Source organism: Balearica regulorum, chromosome 1 (genome assembly GCF_011004875.1).
Source record: "Balearica regulorum gibbericeps isolate bBalReg1 chromosome 1, bBalReg1.pri, whole genome shotgun sequence".
In the NCBI taxonomy this organism is placed as follows: domain Eukaryota; kingdom Metazoa; phylum Chordata; class Aves; order Gruiformes; family Gruidae; genus Balearica; species Balearica regulorum.
In genome coordinates this window covers 161,524,727-161,550,720 of record NC_046184.1, presented here as the reverse complement: position 1 = coordinate 161,550,720, position 25,994 = coordinate 161,524,727, and the positions used below count along the sequence as shown (strand labels likewise).

The window sequence follows — 25,994 nt, the reverse complement described above, 5'->3', positions numbered from 1 at the left end:
ACATTTTCACTCTGCTTAGCTCAAGTGCTTTAGACGTACGGAATATGCCTTCTTTATGGAGTTGGCCAGCTTTCCACAAAACCACTGAACTTGGATAAGGAAATCAGAATATTTACAAGCACTGATAGCAAACAGGAGACTGACACAAACAAGGAATGTCTGCACCCAAATCACATAAGCATACTCAAATACAATGAAAAAATACTGCAAGTATCAAATAATATTTACATTTTTATTTTCAAAAAAACCACATGCCACTACATTTTTGAGCTGAATCAACCATTACCTTTTTCCTCTTCTGAAAGCTCCTCTATGGGCTCCAGCATATGCACCAAGGGTGCCTGCTCTAATAACGAGGAAGAACGGGAACACCAGACAAACAGGACAGAAGAAGGTCAAGGTCCAGAGTGGGAAAGTTAGGCAAAAAAACCACACCGATGTCAATTTTCCTGATTGCTGACAACCTGCTTAACAATCACAAACCCAATGCAACATGACGCTTTGCTGCCTCAGTGGCACATTTTTGTAGAGGAGAGACCCTAATACAATAGACGCTTCAGGAGCGATTCAGTTGCCCAAACATGGGTGTCAAGTGTCATCTCGGATATATCAGAGTTTTAAGCCATCGGCACAGGGTTGGCTGATACATCACACAACTATAAAAAATGCCACCCAGAGGCCAAGTGGGATGTTTTTAGGCATCGACAATGACAAGGCCACCTACGATTAAGTAAATGGATACTTCTCATAAGAAGCATTTCAATTTAGTATTTATTTTAAAATATTGTTTATGTGCAATTTGATACTAAAAGTTTCCAAAAGGCAAGTAAAATGGACAGACATAGAAATCCTCAAAAATATATGGAAAAAATATGTTAACTCATTATTTCAGAGAATTATTTAAGCACTGAGGCCATGCGTGCAAGACACAGAGAAATTTTATATATATAATTTCTAATAAAACCAATTTAAAAAATCTTCAATCACTCCAATATAGTGGATTCAGTATTATCGCATGCTTTAAAGAAATCTTGAAATGTCCTTTGCTGAAAACAGGTTCCTAAACACATTGAAATTATCATTCTGTAGGCTGTCAGGTACAATTTGCTTTATATAAATGAAGCCAGAGTACAGTTTATTTACAACTTTATAGATTTCAGATATAAGAGGTGCATGAAAATGCTTATATGTAGACTAATAAAAATTATGGGGTTTACAATGTTAATGTTCACCTTCCATAAATAAATTTATTTCAATGAAAACTAGAATTTCATCTTATTCTAGGGTTTATGATAAAACCAGAGAAACGTGCAAACTGTACTTTCAGAATTCAACTACTGGCAGGAGAAAAAGTATTATTGGCCAATATTCTGGGCCAACATACATTTGCCACAGCCTTCACAAAAACCTCTGGCACTATAAATGGTTGTTACACTGTATGAGTAGAAGAGTGATGTTGCAGTAGATGCCTGCTCTTCAGCACTTCTTATACAATTAGGGACAAACATGGATGCACTGTGATGGATAATCACAATAAAATGAGCTCTTGGAGCAAAGTGACCCTTACTGTTGCCTCTCCGATATTCCGCATGTGAAGGGGACTAAAACTGGTGTTGTAAATGCGTGGGTATGGCTGCTGCTCCCTCCATGCTTTCCATACTTGCAGTTCAGTTCAGCCTCTCACCTGCTTTTCCAAGCAGGTTACAAGACTTAAGATTTGCTCCCATATAATTTGGGCTAAATAAGAAGTTCTAAAAAAATGCTTCTTACACCATCACAAGATGCTAACAAGATGCAAATGTCAATATATTTTATGGAAACACCTAAAAGCAAAACTGAGAGACTGATTGACAAATAGGCTTCTGGTCTTTTAGTCTCTAAGGCTGTAAAATTTAACAGTGGCCAGAGCATTCCTGGGCACTGGAACGTGATCCTCCACACTACTGCTCCTGGCCCATTGTTGACCCACCCCAACTAACATTGTCCAAAACAATGTTCAGGCACAGTTTGGGATCATTCCCAAAAGCTTGCAGTGACACTGTTTTGGAGGACAGAACCCGAAGCACAGGTGACGTGTTCTGGGGGCATTTAATTTAGTTGCACAGGCACTGTGGCCTCTGAGTTTCTTGGCTGGACCTACTAGACAGTAAGCCAGTTGCTGCACAATTGGATTTAATCTATACTTGTTTTACCTGTACTTTATTCAAATGCAATCTGCTTAAAGGAGCTGACTCACCTCTGCACAAGTCCTTGTCAACTAACTTAATTTAACAAGAAAAGCCCAGTCCCCAGAACTCAGACCTGAAAATAGTCTGCTGATCTGGCATAAAGGTACATGCTTCTCTCCCTCAGTATACTAGGAACAGAGCAAGTTACAATCAGCAAAAGAATAGCTGCAAGAGCAAAACCAAAATGTATTACTGTTACATGTAATGTTGTTGTTCACTACATGACGACACAGAAAATCAAACGCTAAGACACAAGGGACTGCAACATCTGGAAATACTAACTTGTCCAACGTGTGCGGGCCTTTTCTTTCTCTTTACATTACACATATTCTAAGAGATATTTATTAAACATCACATTGGAATCAAATGTAAGAAAAAACAGCTTGGTTCATCACTCCTCTGGTTTATAGACAGGTGTGGACATCTCCCCCCTTAAGGAGCTCTTTCCTTATGTTTACCAGAGATGTGCTGCTTCTAGCCATCTGATCAGACCTCTCAGCTCTTGCCTTGAAATCAGCAGCATCTAAATATTACCAAGCTTATTTAAATCTTACTACCCCCAACTAGACCTCAAATCTGTACAAAGTCGTCTTCGCTAACTTCAAATCTAAAACAATGCTGCTAATGCAGACTGAAATCCTAACTATTCTGAATTATTGTAACCTTCTCTAGTTCATCTGACCTTATTGCACAAAATCTCACCAAGCCACAATGTTAGCCTTAAACAACTAATGACTACAACTTCTGACTTACTTAGAGCCGGTTACCTTCCTCTCAATTATCAGCCCTAAATCCAGTTCAGTTAACCTGAGCGGGCGCTGGTCTACATCAACATCTTCAACATCAGAACTTGCTGGCCAGGATCTTACTCCTAGTTTTCATTGTAGCCTGAGCATTGAACCTAGACAGACTGCTATCTTCCCTTTTGCACTCACACCTAGACAAAAATTACTTGTCTCTAGTCACTTCTCTGTTCCCCATTCCAAACTGTGTCCTTGCCTTACTAGAAGTGGATCCTGGGTGGGTGAAGCAAGGCAGGAGGCATGTTGGGCTCCAGCAGATCACCTGCTTTGGACTACCAGAGTACTGGTAGAACTGGAGATTACGTCAGTCTTGCAGTTCTGAAGCAACCTCAATTATACTTTGTTCACTGACACAACCTGAACCCTGGTTCTCATCTCCACCCCCTTCTTGGCTACAAAATAGAGATAAATTTCAACTTCATACTTAAATCTATTCAGACAGGCTCTGCTGCTGCTACCTTGCTTAACTGATCCTTCTTAACTTAACCATAGCTCATTTTCCAATCCATGTCTGTCTAAACCTAACCCTAACCCAAGCTCAGTGATCCCTGTAAAACCAGCAATAACCAGATGTGTCTGGGTGATACCAGCCCTTTGCAGACTCTGCCATAAATCAGCTTCTGCTTCTGGCATGAACCACCTTAACTCCAAACCTAATTCATTCAGTCCTCCCCAACAGTCTTACACCTGACCCTAACCAAACAGTATTATTGCTAAATCCAGTGGCAAATTCTAGACACGTCCTCACCGTATGTCATCAGCCAGCCTCAGTTCCAAACCTAACCCTACCTTTACCCTCAGAATGATTCCTGTCAGCCTCAAGCTTGAACCTACTTAAATGGCAGCTACCGACACCAGTCTTCAAGAAGGCTGGTTGTATTCATGTTTCACTGGCCTGAATCCAGCCATATTAATCCTAGACATCATTAAGGCCAGCAACCTAAAGACAACCTCCACCATGATGTGCCTATCATCCCACATCCTCCAGAATATCTTTTCTTCTGGCTAATACATGTGGAGAGATAGATCAGATGTATCAAAACTACAGGTTGCTTTCATCTCTTCAGTGGATAATTATACTAACGAGAAATTATGTGCCTGGCATACTTTGACAAATCATTAAATACCTGTTTTAAGTAAGATTTGAAGACAATTTCTATGCAGGTGGAATAGGAAAATATATTTAACAATAATGAAGAGTCCAGGCTGTGTATATTTCAAACATATATATTATTTGTCTGTTCTTATCTAATAGTTTAAAAAAACCTTAATATTCTGACAGTACTATTGGAAAAGCAGTCTTCTGGCCGAAATCCTGTCTATTTACTCTGAAATAAAAAAATTTAAAGTACTTTTAGCCTGAACAGAAGCATTACAATTATCCATAGTGGAGTATCACCTACAGTAAGCACTTTGCACTTGCACTATGAAAACCAAGGATAAACTGTAAAACTTGCTTGCTGTAAATTGCTGCACTTCTTAAAGATGTAAGGAATGTAAGCCAGGGCTATAGTCATTATCTACTCCTTTAATTTATGCTGAAATTTCACATCCAAAGAGCTGCCAGACTTAATCTGTGATACCTGTAATTTTGAGCATCATCTTTGAATCAATGCACTTAATATGTTTTTCTCCTAACTAATCAATGGGAAGCCATATACTTCACATAAGCAGCATAAAATCTTAATTGTAAACCAAATTCTTAACTATGATAATTTTTGGACACTTACCTGAGACCTCTAATTTAGAGCCTAGTCATCTCAGAGTCCTTCTACAATCAACAGAGAGACTACAGGCAACTTCAAAGAGCAATTCAGATCTTAGTTCAGCTGAATCAAACTCTGAAAGTGCCCCTTTTCTCTGTTAACTGCCTAGAAAGACTACTTTGACTAAATTTTCCTCAGTTATGTCCCTAATGATAGCTGGGCCTTAGTCCACACCATGTTTGAAGACCGAGTCATAGGTTTTAATAGGCAATCTAATTAATATCTTTGTTTTTTAACTACTGTTGTCAATTCCACCTAGTATTATTGACATAAAAAAGATTAAATACTGAACAAGTATCAACATTTCAAGAGCAATATAGGAACTAAAGTCTGATTTTAAAATATGATTTTTTAAAAAAAAAGTAATTAAACAGTTGCCTTTCTGTGAGACTTACATAATCTTTGAAGATAAGACTTAAGTTATATCTGCACAAAACCCTACAGCTAGCTCAGAAACAGAGAGAAGAATGGTCAAGCAGGATAGCATTCAAGGCAGATGATCAGGTCTCCCAAGAAATCAGGAACATTAACACAAAAGCACCAGGTTAACACAGTTATTCAACTACTTTATACCTAAGATATCTCATTTGTAATTTAGGTATCTTTTCATAGCACAAATTTAAGATGTGCAGAACTAATCTTAGGATGTGAAAGCTTCTCAGCAACTTTGAAAAGTGTACTTAAGTTCACATAAGAGAGTCTTTTCCAGAATTAATTTTCTTTCAAACAGAAAAAAGGAAAGAAAAGGAAGACATTCCATATGCAGGGAATTGTTTGGTAGGAAAACTATAGTTCAGAGATGCTCTGTGCTAATTTGTGTACCGAAGTTACCAGTAAGCACTTTCATCTTCATAATGGCAGGAGATGCAGCCATGATGTCTTAATTCAGTATATAAGTCAATCCCTTGAGGGGCCACAAAAAATTTTGGGAAAGACTATAATTTCTGCTAACCTTTATATCCAGAAATTAGGTAGGGTAAGTTTATTAAAAATCCAGAAGGGAAGAAAGGGGACAGACAGAGAGACCTGCAGAGATAAATAAAATAATCAGCAGCAAAGCAATCTGAAAGAAACACCTTCCCTAAGGTTTCATAATAAACTGATATTGAATGCTATGACTCTTACAGCCATGATTTGACAAGCAACACATATGAGAGAACAGAGTGTTAGATTTGAAAGTATTGGATCTGGACCTACCAAAAAAACTTACCATGCATCACTGGTAGACTTGGTTTAGATTCTTCAAGATGCTCTACAGTAGTGTTCACTAAAACAGCATAAAAGTAAAAAATGATGTAAGTATATTACTGTAAACAGCAACAAAGATGTATAGATTCATAAATGTTGCAATATTTAATCATCTTTATAAATTACACAATTTTTGGTGTATTCCTGTAAACAAATAGTTTACAAAGTAAAAATTGGTCCTTCACAACATAAAAGTACATCTCCAGATATGCTTAACGTTTTTAATACTTCTAGAACCAGGAAAAGAAACTAGTAATTAAATTGACACCGAACTGGGATATGAATCTGCACTAGTAAGATGATCTCTTTGGTCATGTCTATATGTTGTCTTTGTGTGCCAGGGAAGAAGTCCTGGCCCAAAGCTACTAAGTCAAGTCTAGCCTGATTTACACTTGTATTCTCCAAAGAGGATCTGCTGCACCCACACTTCATATCAATCAGTGCAAACCCTATCTATATCATGTATAGAGCTGTGTTGGTTTTGCGTGGCAAGGTTTTGGTAGCAGGGCGGAGCTACAGGGGTGGCTTCTGTGAGAAGCTGCTAGAAGCTTCCCCTGTGTCTGACAGAGCCAATGCCAGCCGGCTCCAAGACGGACCTGCCGCTGGCCAAGGCCGAGCCAATCAGCACCTCTGTGACAACATAGTTAAGAAAGGGAGAAAAACAACTTAGAGGGAGCTTTTGTAGCCAGAGAGAGGAGTGAGAAGATGTAAGAAACTCTGCAGACACCAAAGTCAGTGCAGAAGGAGGGGCAGGAGGTGCTCCAGGTGCCAGAGCAGAGATCCCCCTGCAGCCCGTGGAGAAGACCGTGGTGAAGCAGGCTGTCCCCCTGCAGCCCATGGAGGGAGGATGAGGGGGTGTAGAGATTCCACCTGCAGCCCGTGGAGGACCCCACACTGGAGCAGGTGGAGGCACCTGAAGGAGGCTGTGGCCCTGTGGGAGGGTCACGCTGGAGCAAGCTCATGGCAGGACCTGTGGACCCGTGGAGAGAGGAGCCCACGCCAGAGCAGGTTTGCTGGCAGGACTTGTGACCCTGTGGGGGACCCACGCTGGAGCAGTTTGCTCCTGAAGGTCTGCACCCCATGGAAGAGACCACACTGGAGCAGTTTGTGAAGGACTGTGTCCCGTGAGAGTGACCCCATGCTGGAGTGGGGGAACGATGAGAGGAGTCCTCCCCCTGAGGATGAAGAAGCAGCAGAAACACCGTGTGATGAACTGACCGTAACCCCCATTCCCCGTCCCCCTGTGCCGCTGGGGGGGGCGGAGGTTGAAGCTGGGAGTGAAGTTGAGCCCGGGAAGATGGGAGGGGTGGGGGGAGGTGTTTTAAGAGTTGATTTTATTTCTCATTCCTCTACTCTGTTTTGCTTAGTAATAAATTAGATGAATTCCCTCTCTAAGTTCAGTCTGTTTTGCTCATGACGATAATTAGTGAGTGATCTCTCCCTGTCCTTATATCGACCCGTAAGCTTTTAGTTATAGTTTTTCTCCCCCGTCTAGTGAATGAGGGGAGTGATAGAGCGGCTCTGGTGGGCACCTGGCCCTCAGCCAGGGTCAACCCACCACAAGAGTGCAGCCTTGGAGTGAATTACAAAATTGATTTGACATTCCTCAGATCAGCTTGGGGCTTAGGAGCAAATTCACTTGTGTGCCATGGTCTGATACTTGCCTGCGCTTCAGTGTGGTTGAATATGACCAGCTCCAGTTGAAAAGCCACACAGCCATACTAATACTATGCTCTTCTCAAACTAACCTACTCCCTGCTGTTAGACTCAGTTCAACCCAAAGTCCTGCTAATAAAGCAAGATGGTTTCCAAACTGGGATTAGAATTAATCCAGCTGTTATCATCTATTGCAATAAACCTATTTCAAGTCGCTCTCATTGCAGCATCAACTATATGGGTGTTTCTGGCGCAGGACTACATCCTAAAATACTATTATCAGGTTTAGCTATTTGTAATGAACTTCAGATGTTAAAGCATTGCACAGACAAAAATATCAGAGCTCTCAAAATTCTTTGAACATCTGTATCTTAACTGACAAATTAATCAATTTTGTCTGCTCTTTCAGTATTTTCTCTTTTATGAGTTCTGCAGCCTAAGGACAGTCAAGCATGAAAAAACAATTAAAATTACAGTTCATAAAGCAAAGCCAAAAGTTGTTTACATAATACAAAATATAGTTGCTATGTTTCACATCTCTTCACTACTCAAGTGATCAACTTTGTGCATTACAAGTCCTTATAGCTGCAAAACACAAACTTTGCAAATCATGGCATGGAAATGTGTAGCTACCCTGTGAAACTCTAATAAATTGCCAGTATTGATTTGATTTCAATATTTAGTTAGTAAAGTTGATGTCTATATTTTTTAATGAATTGTAACATTTGTTTCAGCCAAGCTGCTGAAATCAGAAACAAAGCCTGCTTTTTCTTACAGTTTCTACTTACCGTCATATGGTTTAATGCCTGAAACTGATCTTGTGGACAGTTCTTTTATCTAAACAAAAAAAGACAGATATGTGAGTTCACAAATACGAATTATCAATATCTAGAAACGAGTATTTAGTACAAAATACATAGTTTCAGTACTATTCCATAACAGAAATTATCGTTCATGATTCGGGGAGAAACATACTACTTTTGTGGAACTCTATTCTACTGCCTAATGTATATTTCATTCCTGCTTAATGAATGCTGAAGACTTATTTCTGTTTGTTGTCTTACGTGAACTCATGCCTTGCACACTTCTATTACAAGCTATGAAGCGAAATGAGAGTGGGCTCATGTGCCACTTCAGCACTTACAGTTTCAATACTTTCTGCTTCAGCAATTCACGTTCGATTTTGCAAGTCTAGCTCCACTCCAGGGAAACGCTTAATTACACATTGATTTTAAATGTATGAACAGTTCTCCTGTCTGCTTTACAGTTTTGTCTATTTGACACCCAAGACATGCACTAAACAAGAGGGTTAGAGGAAACAAGCTGGCTGTAATTCGATCTAAAGAAAACAGGAAGCTTGTGAATCCTACATCATTAAAACAATGTTCTGTACTCCAATTCCTGAAACAGAAGCTAAACCCAAACCATATAAACACAGAGCAATGTCAGCTGGAGCTGGTACAAGATATTGGACCCTGGTCCTCTTTTATTTATCAGTTTGGTTATAGCCAGTAGTGCCTCAATTCATTGTCCATTCAGTTTGGATACTACAAAAGCCTCAGCTATTTCTCAAGCCCTTCCAGTTTTCAGGGCTTGAGAATGTAGATCTTCACAATTGTATTTCACACACACCAAACTCAGATCCCTCCAAACCTATTTTACATCTGTGGTCATATTGTTTTGTTTTAAAAGGTCACTTCACCGCAAGTAATTTGTCTAGGATTAAGTCCTCTATTGCTCCAGCTATCAAATTCGTTAAGGCGGAAATGTAAAAGCTATTGTTTGTATTTCCAATTCTTTAAGCACTTAAGTATAGGTTTAACATTAATCTCAAGGAAAAGGTGTAAAATCAGACGATGATTTGTAAAGAATGCACCATCTAATAGAGGAATAGGTTGTAAGGACTGCATAATCATGCTACAGTCTAAACTCCAGACCACCCAGATCTTCACCCACCAATCACCTCCAAAAAAATCTATAGTTATGTTTGAACAAGAGTGTTTTTCATAGACTATCTCAAGTTGGAAGGGACCAATAGGGATCATCGAGTCCAACTCCCTGCTCCACATGACTAAGAGCGTCAGCCAGTCTGTTGAACTCTGACAGGCTTGGTGCTGTGACCGCTTCCCTGGGGAGCCTGTTCCAGTGACCGACCATGCTCTCAGCAAAGAACCTTTTCCTAATGTCCAGTCTGAACTTCCCCTGATGCAGCTTCATCCCATTTTCTTGTGTCCTGTCGCTGGTCACCAGAGAGAGGAGATCAGCACCCCACCTCTGCTGCCTACCTTGAGGAAGTTGTAGACTGTGATGAGGTCACCCCTCAGCCTTCTCTTCTCCAAGGTGAACAAACCAAGTGACCTCAATTGCTCCTGGTTAAGTCTTGCCCTCGAGGCCTTTCACTATCTTGGTCGCCCTCTTCCAGACACATTCTAATAGTTTCATGTCCTTCATGTACTGATGTGCCCAAAACTAGATACAGTACTCAAGGTGGGGCCACACCAGTACGCTGCAGAGTGGGACAATCACCTTGCTCAACCAGCTAGCTATGCTGTGCTGGATGCACCCGAGGACACTGTTGGCCCTTCTGGCTGCCAGGGCACACTGGTGACTCACACTCAACTTGCCATCCACCCAAACCCCCAGATCTCTTTCTGTGGGGCCACTCTCCAGCCTCTCGTCCCCCAGTTGGTATGTATAACCAGGATTACCCCATCCCAGGTGGAGAATCTGGGACTTGGTCTTGTTAAATTTCATACAGTAATAATTTAATTAATTAGTCTCACAGTGATAAATATGATACTTTATTTTTAGTGTGAGAAGTCATGTATTTTCAGATTTCAACCACTAGATTTCATTATGATCATTTTGTGACAGATTAAATCCTGTTCACTGTCAGAACTTTTTCATCTGTAGAGGTCTTTAGTGACTGCGACCTAGTAATCTTTTAACTTTGCATTTGAACTTATCAAAAACTTTTGTTTATTAATCCTTTCCTTCTAAATTGTGTTTTAATTCCTCGTTTACATTCCTGTGTCTCTTTTCCAGATCTATTCTTATTTATCAACCTACTTTCCAAAGTGTAACCAAAATACTACAGCAGTACTATGACAAATTGGGAACATAAACTATGCAACCGGAGATATATCAAAGACTAAATGCTAGTAAAATGTTTCTCTATGTCCTATGCTCACTGAAACATAGACTGCTTCACAAAACAGACCTGCTTCTTCTGAGTAATAATCAGATCATTCTGCTCCTGAAGCCTCTGCCCCAATTCTTCTATCCTTCTCTTGTAAAAGGTATTATTTTTATTCAGGTCTTCTCTCACTGATGATCTAAGCTTCTCAATCTGTGACAGTAGCTAGAAAGCAATCAGAAGCAAAGTAACTTCATATTAATATTATATAAAATATTTGAATGCTATAAAGTTTAAAAAAGCAAGTGTCATGCTTAAATATTTTTAACACTTTTTTTTTTTTTCAGCAAAAACGTAACGTCTCCTGTGATTTCATTGGGACTTGCATATATTATTAAACAGTTGTCTGGATCACTTTTTACTTACACAAGGAAGACTCTCTAAATCTCAATACAAAGAAAGAGACATACAAACACATTGCTGAATTGCCTAATAATGAGATTGCAGGAAAAAGCATACAACAATATCAGAATGGTTTGGTTATAAATAATGTCAAATAATGATATTTTAAGGAGATGAGATGTGAATTAGCATGATAAACCTAATATATTGGCTCTGAACGTAGAAGAAAGGGAACAATATTTTAGGTGCACCATCCCAAAAGTAATACTTACATTACTCCTCCCTTATTCTATTCTTGCATTGTATGTGGGTGTATCATTAACTACATCCTTTTTGGGTAATGTTCCATGGTTCCTCCCCACTGCTTTCTTGCCAGAGGAGGAGAAGCATTGGTCAGACCACTATGATCTGCTCAGTTCTTACATGGTCACGCAGATGAAAGAAAAATGAAAGGAAAAGAAGCAAGAGAAACAAAGCAGGAAAGAGATTAAAAAGAAATGCAGACATAAAAAAAATCTGAGGAATAAAGCTTTGTATAGTAAAATATATAAATTGATGCAACATAAAATGCCATGGTGTTTTTTTCCTGGAAAAGCTGAACGGATTCTGCATTAGAAAGCTACAACAGAAAAAAGCAGCAGAGAAGTGATAGAAAAGAGAAAAAAAGATTGAGACATATGCCATAGGTCCATGGTAGCAGAAGGTACAAGGCAGATGAAAGCTACACGGCAAGTTATATCTCAAGTCTCCAGCATATCTGCACAACACAGAAAACACTGTATAACAAATACAGTGCTCACAGAGTTAGTTGTAAGCTCTTCGAAAGAGAGACACAGTTTCAGGTGTCTGCCAGATTTTGAAATTATAAATTCTGTTTCAACCCTGGACTTAACTGAAACATCAAGAGCCTGGCATAAAGAAATTAAAAAAGAGATAATAAATACATCTAAGAGGACACACTCTTATAAACTCTTGAGATCTAGGCTTTCTAGTCCAACAGATGTATTTTACCATACCAAGAACTACTGAAAGGGTAAGAAAGTAAGAAAAAAATCTCCTTTTAGTTTAAGTGGTTTGCTGTGCCACTTACCAGGGACTTTTCTGTCTCATGGTCATGATGAAGGGTTTGTATTCTAGAAGTCCACTTACTTTCCTGCATAAAGGAAATCAATATTAATTCCTGTTAAGAATACATTAACATTTAGTTCGATATATGCAGCTTTATTTCTTGTTAATAACACATTATCATTTAGTTTGATACTTGTAGCTTTATTTTTCTAAATAAAGCATAAATACTGAAAAGATTATTGATAATATGACCCTAGAGTAACCCTGTATTTAAGACCTAAAACAGTAATCAGCATGTTTTATACATCTGAATGTGGTTTTCTTACCACTCTAGAAACTATGCATTTGTTCCTTGATTTGCCTGTGAGAGAGAATACACAAGTATTTTGATACACCTCTGGGTACTAACAATAAGAGTAGTAAGAGCAGGGTTTTTTCCCCCAAAATAAAGTCATTTCAAGCACTCATTAACAATGTGTTTTGTATAATGATGATAAAAACCAGTATTAATATATGATTTAGAGTGAACAATTTTTTTTACTATTAAATAAAAAACATAAAGTAAAACTCACTAAGTTTTCCACATCTTTTCAGCATAAATGACCAAAGTTCTGGATGATGCCAGCAGTATACAAAGACCTTCACATCCCAAGAACCATGAAATATATAATGTTTGTCTCAAAAAAATAAAAAAAAAAGAGTAAAAAAAAGTTTGTGGGTATTTCTGAAGGCCTCACAACTCCTTTTTTTTTTTAATAGGAACAACCTGGACATGCAGGTCAGCCTTAGAGGAATGCAATGACCTTGGCCTCAGTGGCCCTTCCTAGCTCCACCTTTCTATAGGTGGGGCTTTGGGTTGTCCAACAGATTTGCAGCGGCACCAGCATCTGTGCCGGTCAGATGATACAGTCCTGGTACAGAAGTTGTACCTGACAAGCTCAAAAGCCACAGGTTGACAAATCCTGTCAGAAAGTTTCTTAACTTTTTTTTTTTTTTTCATTTTGGAAAATGGAAAATTCCAATTTTTCTGTAAGTGGCCTCACAGATCAGCAGACATAAATGGTTTATTAGAGCCTTCTGGAACTGAACTGCAACCATACTTGGTAAAGCTAGATATATTTATTAATAAAGAATAAGAATATAAATAAATAATTAACAATTTATTTATAAAGGATAAGGGAAATAATTCCTTGATTTCCATTATAGAGATTATACTAAATAGTAGGGAATCTTTAAAACCAGCTATTTTAGACATTGAGAAGGATGAGAATTCTACTTTTGTATTTAAAATCTACTTGGAGATATACAAAAATTAAAAGAAGACAAGTAGTCTGTCAAAGGCAATACATTAAGTTAAAGCGTTACCTGTTTTTCAAGAAGTTTAACCACATTGTGATAATCCTGAGGACTCTGAGGTTTCTCTTCTGTAAAGTCTTGGCTGTCTTTCAGTGTTCCTAAATTGGATTTTTGTTGCATATTGGACTTTTGTAATTCTAACAGTTGCTAAAAGGCAGGGGGAAAAATGAAGACCCAAATATGTATACAGATTTTGTTTTATAAAACTGTCATTTAATACAAAATTTGCTTTAAACATAACTACACCGAGATTGCATCAGACACTTCTCACGAGTTCAGCATTTATCAAATTTCATGTTATTACTAATATATACATCTAAAATAAATATACCTTGCAAATACACACAGGAACTAGCAGCTACAAAGTATAAGCTGCTGTGGTAATACCATGCGTATTTGTTTTCTGACCCACCTATACTTTCACAATTCTCTTTCTAGTCAAAACTCTGGAAAGCATTTCCAGAGCGTGTATTGAAAACACATGCAGTTCTGCTGTCAGGACTATAATGCAGAGGTTAGTCCCCTCCATGCCAGTTATAAGAATGTTAATATAAGGATACCTAACAGACAGCATGAATAACAATATCTACTAGTCTGTAAACAGACACTCAAAAGTTGAGGAGTAAGAAAAAATTGACATAGTTGCTGAAGGCATAATTCATTCATCCAAAACAATGCTATTTAAAAAAATGAACTGAAATTATGTTAATAAAGTACCAGTATACAAAGACACAATTATGGCTATCATTTAACCATTTTTAAAGTTTTGTAAGAAGACCTTTCAAATATGTGAAGTTCACTACCATCTACTGCAAGGGACTCATGCCTTAAAATGCTGGAAAATTTGAATCACCTACATTTTCTAACGTTGAATTTCTTGAAGATAACTCCTTAAGCTCTTTCATAAACATCTCCTTCACTTTTTCTATTTCATCAGCCAATTTCTCTTTTTCCTCCTCTTTCCATTTATGAAATGATTGTAGAATTTCTTCTTCTTTAGATTTTTGCTGTTCGCATTCCTGAAATTATTTTTAAAGCATTATTTGTTATTTCCCCCCCCCCCCCCCACAATACTAATTCAAGCACCCAAATTATGTATGGGAAGCAGTCACTTTCAATGGGCAACATTGTGACATCAAAAAACATGAAAAAACACCAGTTTCTGAAGAATTCTGGGGTAGCAAACTATACATTTTGCTAGCAAAACAAGTATGCTTCAAGAGGTTTTGGTAGTTCATTATTTTTCATTGAATAACACATGAATGACCTTACCTGGTCATATCAAAGATCCACCTAGTTCAGCATCCTGTTTCTCAGAGGCCATAAGCACACAGGTGGAAAAGGATAATACCAGCTCAAGCAAACATGCACGTTCTCCTTAACAGTCTCCAAGCTGTTAACTGTTTTCAGCTCACAGGACTTCCTCAGCTTGACAATTTTGTAAACTTAGTAACCTTTGATGCGTTCCTCCTCATACACTTTTGCAGTTGTCCCTTGCGGCTGTGTCGGCTTTTAGCAACTGCAACATCTTTTGCCAATGAGCTGTACAGGTCTACTACAAGTTGCATGGAGAGCCAAGTACTTTTTTTAATGTTTGAATCTGGCTCCTGCTATGTTTATTTGATGGATGCTAGGTCCTGAACTGGAAAAGAGAGTGAATGATTGATACCTATTCACTCTATGTAACTCATGACTTCACAGACATCAGTATCTCACCCTCCATCCCCACCAAGCTGTTGTCTCTTTTTCAGACTGACAACTCTTAGCATGCTCAGTCATCGTAAATACAGACTGATCATCCTTGTAGCCCATCTCTGTAACTTTTATAATTCTACAATACCCTTTTTGAGATGAAGGGACTAGACCTACACACAGTATTTATGCTTGCACAGTGACTTTTCAGAATAATTTGTGATATTTGATTTTCTTTGCTGGCTGCTACTAACCACTGGGCTGACATTTCCCTGGAACTTTGTATCATAACCTTAAGATCTTGCCCTTCAGTAATAACACTCAGCTCAGAACCCATCATTTTGTAGATGAAGCTAGAATTATTTTTCACCATATACATTTACCCTGCTTTATCTGTTAAATTACTTCTACCATTCCATTACCTAGTCACTCGGTTTTGTATAGTCCTCAACTTGTTCAAAGTCCTGCATTGTACTGTCCAGAATATACACACTTTTTAGGCAAGCTCTGCATCTTCCCATCACAGCATTCTCTCTGAATTTGTTCTCTAACTATAACAGCAATCATTGTACAGTTATGAAGAATGGGATCTTCTGTATCCTTTCACCTCAAGGAGTAGAGGGGACCAAGAATTGGAATCTTTCAATCAAAAGACAACAACATGATAACTGAATTGACAGTGGATGTGTCAAGGCAGACAAACTGCAACCAGTCACACTTCACATTTCTATCTTCCCTGACATCCCAGAAAAACACAGAAACTTTGAAAGCTTCTTGTTGTGTAACACTGCAGGCTGTAGCTTCAGGACATTTCAGGCAGTCCACTTGTAGTCAGGAGTCTCAGCTAAGACAAGTGACTTCAAAACAGGCCCCTAAGGCACAAAAAAAGTCTATGCTGCACTGTTATGAATACTCCAAGTTCCATCTCATAAGAAAAACAATGCTTCAGGGGCAGGAGAAATATGTTATAGATGTACCTCTCAAAAGTGAGGCACAGAATGAATGAGTAGAATACCTAGCAGATGTCCACACAGGGCCAAGGCCCATTATTCTGACAGTCTTGCACTCATAAGTGAAACTCTATCCACACTCTTCATTTGGTCATTCACTAATTTTGAAAATGGAAAAAACCCAGGAAGCTGAATGGTCCTGAGAAAAGGGGAACAAGAGAACTGAAGAAAGGAGAGTCTGAAGCTGTGTTCTGGGAAAGAAACACTGCATGTTTTACAAAAGATCAGGTTTTCCTCTGAAAACCAGAAAGAAAATAATTAATGATAACCATGTTTTGTTTATTCCCTTTAAATTAAAACTGCAGTGTTTTTTCCAAAGGTAATGGTTGGTTTTATGCTTGAAGGTCCTCAAACTCCACTAGGAAAGCCATTTAGAAGTTCTGAATATTGGGAGAAGGCTCTTACAGGTTATGTTAACAACCACAAAACACTGCTTTTGAATGTGGTACATGGCAAACTGCAACACAAAGATCAGCGTTTAACTCAATCATTAGAAGTATCTTGTCTCTTATGCCAAGAATTTGCTCCTCAAATTGAAGTGCAAAGCCCCCCCTCTGTTAATAAAATTTCCATCCCTACTTTGGGATGGAAATTATCTGATTTTATGCAAATTTTTTTTTCAGCAAATTATCTGATTTTATGTAAATAAACAGAAATGCAAACTGTCAGATGATCTGAAATTATCAAGCTTAAAAAATAAATTTAAACAGGTAACTTAGAGATTTTTTTTTTCTCTTCATGAGCCAGTAAGCATACTTACAAGATTGAATATCATTCTAAATGATGCCTTGCATGTGATTACAAATAGATAATTACTGCTTTTAAACCATTCTGGTTTAAGGTGTTTTTATTCACACAGCAGTAGCTAAGACTACTTTCTGCTTTGGCTCTCTGGTCAGCCAAATCCTAAGGATTTAAAGACCAACATACAAGTTCTAGATTGCTTTGTTTCTTCTCAGTCTCTCTTCCTTGAACTGCTTTACACCTCTGTTAGTAAAGTTCTCCACAGCAAAGAATAAATCCCACTCAGTTTATAAAGTTACATGTAAAATCACAGTCATATCTAAGAAACGCTTAATCATCACAAAATATAATAATGCCAAAAATAGTTTATATTTCACCACAGCAAGGTAATTTTATCTGCTTCAATAACAAGCCACACATCTTACAAACTGGCAAGTGCTAACAGAAGTGCTGTCTCAAGTATTAATTAAAAATATGTCTAAAATGAAAGGAGAAAGTGGATGTTCAAAATTATGGGAGGTGAGGGAGGGCTATGCTCTAATGCCCAAGCACCATTGCTGCCAGACAGGCAAGCTGTTGATACATTTTTGTTCTGTTCCAGTTACAAAATGAATGAGCCCAAAGTACTAATTCTTTTGAAGGTTCACATTACTTAACTACATTTTACCTTAGAAAACCTGACCATATTAGCCTGTTGTTCAGCCTCTAACTGGGACTTGGTGAGCTGCAACTGCTCCTTCAGTTTATCAATCTCATCCTGCAATTTGTCTGTCTTTGCTTTCCTCTTCTGTTCTGTTGGAAAGAAACACAGATTTTAAAAACATTTGTTGTAATTTCTGGAAATGTGATACTTACTGCAAATGCATTTCTATGGTGTTTCAATAATATCTTCATGAAGTGTGACTCACACAGACCATTTCCCTTCCTACTACCATGAGTCTCCAAATATGATTTTAAATACGTATGTTCTCTGGACTGCTAATACCCTCATAGATTGAAAAATATTAATATTACTGACATGTGAAATAGTTTATAAAATATTTCCAAGAAAAAGTACTATATAATGTCATTTCAAAGGAATCTAAGCAATACAGGCTCAAAAAAGGATCTATGAGGGACAAAGTGAACCTCAATGATTCAATTCTGTTATGTTTAATTTACTCTAAATAACTTTAGTAAGGAGTCCATTTGGAATACAACTTATTACTTATATGGAATGAGTGAGGGGGAATGTCACCGTAAAAAACATTTTACAAATACACAAAAATTATAACAATCTTTAATATTGAAACATTTTATCAATTTACCCAGGACTTACTAGGCTGCCCATCATCTGGGAATCTGAGTACAATACAGGATTTTGTTTCAGAAATAACTGCATGGAGTATTTCCCTCATACAGCCATTTCAGATTAATTCTTTATACAATAATTAGTTCAATTGGTTCTGCAGCTCCTTCCACTATTGTTTTTATCAAGCACAAAGTGCACAAGCGCTTCTTTCTTCCTCCAATATATTAACAATGCCTACTCAGACCCCTCTCACTTTTCCTGTTGTTTTATTTGCCTGACAAGCTACAGTTCAGACTTCACTAGATTCTTCCCACTTTTTCTCCTAAAAAGGAGCTCTCTTTTCCTAACTTATTCCTAATCACTGTCATTTGCCAATACTTGTTAGTCCTTAGCAATAAATCATAAGCATGCAGCCTAACAGAGAGGAGAGAATTTAGAGATGAATGAAGCAAACTTTGAGAGCTACGTCTTTCAAACTAAACGTTTTTCAATTGAGACAAAAGTATGTAAGTTAGTGGTATAGCAACCAAGATTATCATAGATACATGAAGTTAGATTATTCTTGACAGTTTCTTTTTCTCCCTACATTTTATAGTCAGTTTAGTTCAGGAGAACCTGATCCTATTCAGACTGATTTCAGGTGAGTGGGATTACTTCTGTACTGATAATTCATGTGCATTCACAAAATGTATTTGTCTTAGCGCAACTTGTTCATTTTACCCACACCTTCACAACAACATGCCTAAAGAGAAACCGTGCTCTGAACTCTGCTACTGAATGAAGTATATTTGGTGGGAATGCTGGGTTGAAAAGGTACTGTCAATATGGTATGCAATCTTTTGTTAATTATTTTCCAAAGACTGAAACATATGTTGCCCAATAGATTTTGTCAGTCAGTGTTGGTGGTATTCACACAAACTGGTGTCTGCCACCTAAAACTGGAACATGAAAATCCTTCTTCCCAGTTACACAAAATCATGGACTGCACATCCTCGTTATATTTACACCGTTCTCAACTATTTGTCTCAATTTTTTTGATAACATTAAAGTACATACCAATCTGAGATTCTTCCGGATGACGCCTTTGCATGTGACTTTGTAAAAAGGAATAGTTCATAAAAGCCTTTTCACAAAACTGACACTACAGAAATCAAATAAAAACATTTTAGTTATTATTAGTAACATCTGTTTGGTAAGTATAGCAGTTAAGGTTTTTAGCGGGTTATTACATTTTACCTAGACATCAAAAGTAGTTAACTTTAATAAATTCAATTTCACAAGAATAATGACTAAAATTCTCACAGTGCCCAATTTCTGTAAAGTTATTTGTGTTATTTAATGTCTCACAGTGATGGTCATGGGCAAGAATCCTATTGTGCTAGGCACTATACAAACTGAATAAAACAGACTCTGACCAAGCAAGTTCAAATTCAGATATAAACCGCAGATAAGAGATGAATATAGGCAAGTAGAGAAGTAGAAAGACCACACGATTCAGCAAAATACACACTGACTCCAGGCAACTAGGAGCTCACGTATTCTTAAGACTCCTGTATCACAGCAGTTGGAAAAAGCAGTAAGGATGGGGCTGAGTAGACATAAGCGAAGTGTAAGACGACAATAATAGAAGGACCACAGATACGTAAAAAAGTCAGACACTTCAGGCAAAATAAGGTAACAGTACATAATTGTGCAAGAACAGGTACATACATCAGTACACTACCTAGCAACCTTCTGAAGCGTAAAGCTCTTTTAATTGCTGTTCCTATAATTCACTTACTATTTTTTGATTTAAATTTTAAGCTGTATTTTAAGTCAAATTTGGATCCTATCCATTTTAAAAGATTTTTTTTGTTCACCTTCGAAGTACATTGCACTAATGTTCAGAATATTAAAAACAGATGAGTATCACAAAGACAGAAACTACAGATTTTGCAACATAGTGGTAACACTGTGAATCAAAGCCCCCAATTGCTTTAGGTAGGGTGGCTTGTTACCTCTTCCTTGTACTTTTTTTTCAAATAAATATATTTTAACAAACCACAAATACTCAGCTGAGTCCTTTTTCCTCATCAGTGTGATATGACTGCAAGAGACTGACTTAACAGATTCAAGATCTTGTCACCATAATCAAATTCCCAGATTTCATTTAATATTTAAAATACTGCCACTAATAGTCAGGTATCCTATTAAATATAAATATCTTTCAGCAAACACTAAAGCAATGAATTATTAAGACAAATTGTGTTGGACAAATGCAAAAAAGTGCTAATAAAAAAACAAAGTAAAGAGATATAGTACGGTAGCAAAGCATTGTCGCCAACCAAGAGGGAGCTTACAGTGCAACAGATTGCACACGATTTATGGAATGAAATTGGCTGTGAAATAACGTTATCCATTCAAGCACAAACTTCATGTCAGTTTGACTTGCTGGTAGTGAAAGAAAGCTCTTACTGCAGGAGACAGGATTAACACAGGGAATATTTAGGTTTTGAATTATGTAACATTATTCTTGTAATTACTTTTCATAATGTTAGACACAATGTGTACTTTATGCCTCCTCCATTGTGCATAAGAATATAACATTTCTGAACAAAGTATCAAAAAACTGGAAAATTATTACTTAAAATTAAATTTGTATTACTCAGATGAAGGTATTGACCAATGAGTCTTGAATTTATGACCTGTAGGTACCAGTACCATTTTACAGTAGTATTTCATGTTTGAACTCACATTGGTGGTGGATTAAAGGCATCAAACCTGAATTCTAAAGCATGGTTACATCAGATATTAAGTGTACCTCCATTAAAAAAGGCAAGTAATGATTTATAGGGTTGTTTGCAAAACAGCCAAGACTTTGAGGGGATGAAATCTGAACTACCCTCTCGGGAACACCAGCAAAACCCCTATTATCTGGCATTGCAGATCAGCCAAGATCATGGCACAGATAAACAACACACAACTATTGTTTATTGATCACACTGCTGCCCTGTATTTATAAACATTAGGAAGAATTTAATTTATCTCTGGCATTCACACTCAGAATCCTGAAAACACTGTAGGAACTGCAGGAACTGTTCAATGTCACTCCTTGAATTCACTTTTCCCATGTGAACCTAAATAACTTCTAGAGACGAGAATTTACTAACAGAGAACAAAAAAGAGGGAGGGCAGACATTTACTTTATATGAAATTAAATTAAAAATGGAAAGTAGCTTTCTATCTCTGCTTTACTGTAAATGCCACTGAACAGTGATGAGCGAAGTTCACTACCGTGTTCTTCAGCTTCCACTGAGACAGTTGTATTCTACAAGTATTTCAGGAAAACTTGGTAATATTTAGCTGGCAATCACAGTATGAGAATCATTTACGTTTACACATAAAATGATGAATGCAATCAGTTTTCTTTTGCAACACTGGACAAACTGCTCTGTAAGTTGCATAAAGGCTTTCTAAAATGATACCACATCAGAAGCTTATCCTTAAGACTAACACATGAATGCATTGAGACAAGGTTTCATTGAAGTCTACCATACATACAGCTCTACATATAGCATAAGGTATCTTTTTCCTTACAAAAACACTTGAGTCAACTTAGCTAATATCTTAAAAAATTAAACTTTACCAGCCTGCTGAAATTGGTATTATACTGTGGGATAAGATTGTACATACTGTCAAAAAAACTTGTATTAGCTCTGTACTGCAACTACTCCATGATTAAGGAAAATTTCAACAATCAGGACTGCTAGTATCCCAAGAATTAAAAAAAAAAAAGAATAAAACTATAACTTTAAACATATAGACAAAAAGAGCTAGCCTGAAATTGTGTCAAGTCTGCATGTCCTCTCTAGACTTCAGACTACGTTTGAAGCTGCAGTCTGCATTCCTGAAACATGTTGAAAAATGCTGAAGCTGAAAAATCTTTAAATCGAACTTTTACACCCAGAACATTAAAAAACTCTCCCAAAAAAACAGAGTGCCATGACAGAGAGAGTCAGAACAGCAGTGTACTAAGGCTCTTAGGAAGGAACAGATTGCTGTGGAGTTACGGATGAGCTACTTCACTAGGACTCTTTACCATCGTGCCTGAGTCACTTCTGAGTCATACATACAAGTAGAAACTTTGTGCCTGGAGAATGTTACTGCGGGAAAGTGGCAACTCACAGACAGGTAGCTTACTGCTTAGCACCAGTTCTGATGTACTTGCCCTGTGTGTTTTCTGGCCATGTAGCTGATAGGCAAGGAGAGATAGCAACAGAAAGTAGTAACATGTTTATCACAGGTTTTGTATGTATGTGTATCTGACACTTTAGATGCATTAAAAGCGAATCCAAGAATAAGGAGCGCTTGTTAGTAAAGAGTAGATTCGTTAAAGATGATGTAACATTCCTCCAAACGTCTGTGATACCAGCCAAACATCTGTGAAACACAGATGGGAAGTGAAGCACCTGCAAGTGCTCCCTTTTTGCAGGGTCACTAGTCCCTGCAGCTCCAGCCTCTCGCCCAGCAAGTGACTGTGCCCCAGCAGAGCAGGCTTGGAGCTGGCAAGGTGTGGGTGACCGGGCCGCCAGGACCTCTCCTCTCACCTGGTGGTAGCTGGCTCGGGCCTCCAGCATCATCTGCTGGGTGCTGATCATCTTCTTCCTCCGGCGGCACTCTTCCTTGAGCCCCTTGATCTCCTGCAAGTGGTGGGCCACCTCCTTGCCCAGCTGGTCACGCTGGGCCTGGGCCACCCGCAGGGCCTCCTCCAGGCTGCCGAGCTGGGCGCTGAGGTACTCCTGGGAGTGCAGCAGGTACTCGGTGCAGAGCTGGGCCAGGTGCAGCAGCTTGAGCAGCAGCGGGTCGGCGGGGCCCTGGCAGTGGGGGCAGCGCTCCCGCTCCGCGCTGCAGAAGGTGACGTGCTCCAGGTGCTCCTGCAGCACCGCCACGTCCCCCTCCCGCGACACCCGGCCCACGTCCACGGCGCTCAGCCGCCGCCAGTCCGGGCTCTCATGGCGGCCGCGGAACTGGAAGGCGGGAAACGGCGCCGACCCAGCGCCGACCCCGGCTCCTCCCGCTGTCGGCGGGTAGTAGGTGCGCTCCGTGAAGGGCTGCGGGAGAAAGACACGGCTCAGCCCAGGCCGGCACCCACCCCACCCCACCACCCGCCCTGCCCGGCGCTCACCATGTCCGGGCTCCGTCCCTCGGGCTCCGCTTCGGCACCGGCGTCCTCCGCGTCGCTATGGCAGCTGCGGCCTGCGCTGGGAGGAGGCGGGAGTGAGGCTCCGCCGCTCCGCGACAGACCGCCCTCCCAGCTCCCTGCCCTGGGAGCGCCCCGCTCGGCCCGGCCCGGCCCGCGCAAGGGTGGCGGCGGCACCCCGGGACGGGCGGCGGTATGGCTGTCGCCACGCCACCCAGGCACTTGGCACCCGTGTCCCACTGTGAGGACTCGGCTCCGTGGACACCGTACGCTTGTACCAATGCATCCTTTATCATCCTCACACGTTACTCACATCTACAAATATATATCCTCAGCTATGCTATCAGGTATATGGGTCTTCACCACAGCTGCACAGGGTATGTTTTCTCTCTCCACATTCCCCTCACTTCACCACAGAAGTCTATGCATGTTCCCTCAGCCACTCTTCATAAGACTTGTGCTCCAGACCCTTCACCAGCTTCATTGCCCTTCTCTGGACGCACTCCAGCACCTCAATGTCCTTCTTGTAGTGAGGGGCCCAAAACTGAACACAGCACTCGAGGTGAGGCCTCACCAGAGCTGAGTACAGGGGGATGATCCCTTTCCTAGTCCTGCTGGCCACACTATTCCTGATACAAGCCAGGATGCTGTTGGCCTTCTTGGCCACCTGGGCACACTGCTGGCTCATATTCAGCCAGCTGTAGACCAACACCCCCAGGTCCTTTTCCGCTGGGCAGCTCTCCAGCCACTCTGCCCCAAGCTTGTGGCGTGGCGTAGGGTTGTTGTGACCCAAGTGCAGGACCCAGCACTGAGCCTTGTTGAACCTCATACAGTTCGCCTCGGCTCATCAATGCGGCCTGTCCAGATCCCTCTGCAGAGCCTTCCTACCCTCCAGCAGGTCAACACTCCTGCACAACTTGGTGTCATCTGCGAACTGTCTGAGGGTGCAGTCCATCACCTCGTCCAGATCATTGATAAAGACAAACAGAACTGTCCCCAGTACTGAGCCCTGGGGAACACCACTTGTGACTGGCCGCCAACTGGATTTAACTCCATTCACCACAACTCTTTGGGCCCGGCCATCCAGCCAGTTTTTTACCCAGCGAACAGTACACCCATCCAAGCCGTGAGCAGCCAGTTTCTCCAGCAGAATGCTGTGGGAAACACTGTCAAGGGCTTTGCTCTCCATACGCACGCTGGCTTACGTTCTGACTTGGCGTGAGCAGGCTGCACATCCCTGTTCCTCCTATAGCAAACCTGGGCACACAGCAGACTTACTCTCAAAAAACACGGACCTCTGATGGGAAGAAATGGGGGTCTGATACTGAACATCTGCAGCAGAGGTGTCTCCTTGCAGACAGCACCAGTGTGCACCCAGTGTGCACCCCAAAACAACGACCATGGGACACACCTCTGCTTCATAGCCCAGATCCAAGCATTTCCTCCAGCCCTCAGCTACCAACCCCCTACCCCAGCCAGTATGAGAGAGACCCAGATCAGTCTCAAATCACTCACTTCAGCAACCCAGGGTCCAACTCTTACCAGTCTCTCCTATCCTTCACACCCACATACAAAAAGAAAGCTGGAGGAAATGTCTGTCTTTTCATATCCACAGAGCACCACAAGGACTTCTCTCGTTTTATCCACATACAGAAAAGTTACACACTTCTGTCTTCCCCACTTCTGTAAAAAGGTTGAAAATCAACTTTCCAAGAACATATCTAGGCCCTGTGCAAGCTTTCATTAATCTACAAAGTTAATTTCAATGTATTGGAAGTTTGAACAGAGAAAGTAATAACACGAACACAGGACAGTGAGCCCTCCTACCTGTTGGCTTGAGCCACCGTGGAAGGTAATATTCCAAAATACTTGGCACTACAACTTGCTTTTTGGACCTGTAACCTTAAGCCTACTGGCCACACTTTACTGCACTTCCCAAGGTTCAGCACATCTTCTATTCAGATTCTTCCATCACTTACCACAACACTTTTTTACTTTAGAATGACATTGTGTGGTGTTTGTAACATTGCAGTCTTCTCCTGCAAGGGTGACATTTTTGCCACCTCATTTTCCATGAACAGGGCCTACAGCAATTGCTACCTTCAAAGAAATGTATTTAGCATTTTTTATATATATATCAAATATAGATCTGCCTGGTTTACCACTGAACTTTGCACTGCTCTGACTCCTGAAGTATTAATATACCAGTAATCTCTTTTAAAGCTATTTCTAATATACTGCAGACTCACTTCTATTTACAGTGTATAAATACGCTTTTATTTGTAAGCAGCTAGGTTTTTAAAAAATGCTCAAATACTGACTACTGTCCAAAATGTTCATGCCTCAAATTCCTTAAAACACCTTGAAAACTTGTATTTGGATATTTTTCCTAGTCAAATGAACTGTTAAGTTGTA

General features: G+C 39.7%; 1 protein-coding gene across 4 annotated transcripts in view; it reads right to left on the bottom strand.

The window, feature by feature from the left end:
• DZIP1 (DAZ interacting zinc finger protein 1) overlaps positions 1 to 23,656 on the bottom strand; it is a 35,845-nt gene extending 12,189 nt beyond the window's left edge. For 3 of the 4 annotated variants that reach the window (XM_075741337.1, XM_075741362.1, XM_075741353.1), the window contains exons 1-11: positions 23,565 to 23,656; positions 22,987 to 23,490; positions 19,457 to 19,541; positions 17,777 to 17,901; positions 14,521 to 14,682; positions 13,673 to 13,810; positions 12,330 to 12,392; positions 10,922 to 11,062; positions 8,490 to 8,538; positions 6,008 to 6,064; positions 287 to 346 (exon numbers count right to left, since the gene is read on the bottom strand). In XM_075741337.1, the coding sequence (XP_075597452.1) occupies positions 287 to 346; positions 6,008 to 6,064; positions 8,490 to 8,538; positions 10,922 to 11,062; positions 12,330 to 12,392; positions 13,673 to 13,810; positions 14,521 to 14,682; positions 17,777 to 17,901; positions 19,457 to 19,541; positions 22,987 to 23,490; positions 23,565 to 23,567 (1,387 nt within the window). In that variant the 5' untranslated portion in view covers positions 23,568 to 23,656. The remainder of the gene's footprint in view (positions 1 to 286; positions 347 to 6,007; positions 6,065 to 8,489; positions 8,539 to 10,921; positions 11,063 to 12,329; positions 12,393 to 13,672; positions 13,811 to 14,520; positions 14,683 to 17,776; positions 17,902 to 19,456; positions 19,542 to 22,986; positions 23,491 to 23,564) is intronic. The other variant, XM_075741344.1, reaches the window with a different exon arrangement.
• Positions 23,657 to 25,994: the final 2,338 nt, after the last annotated feature.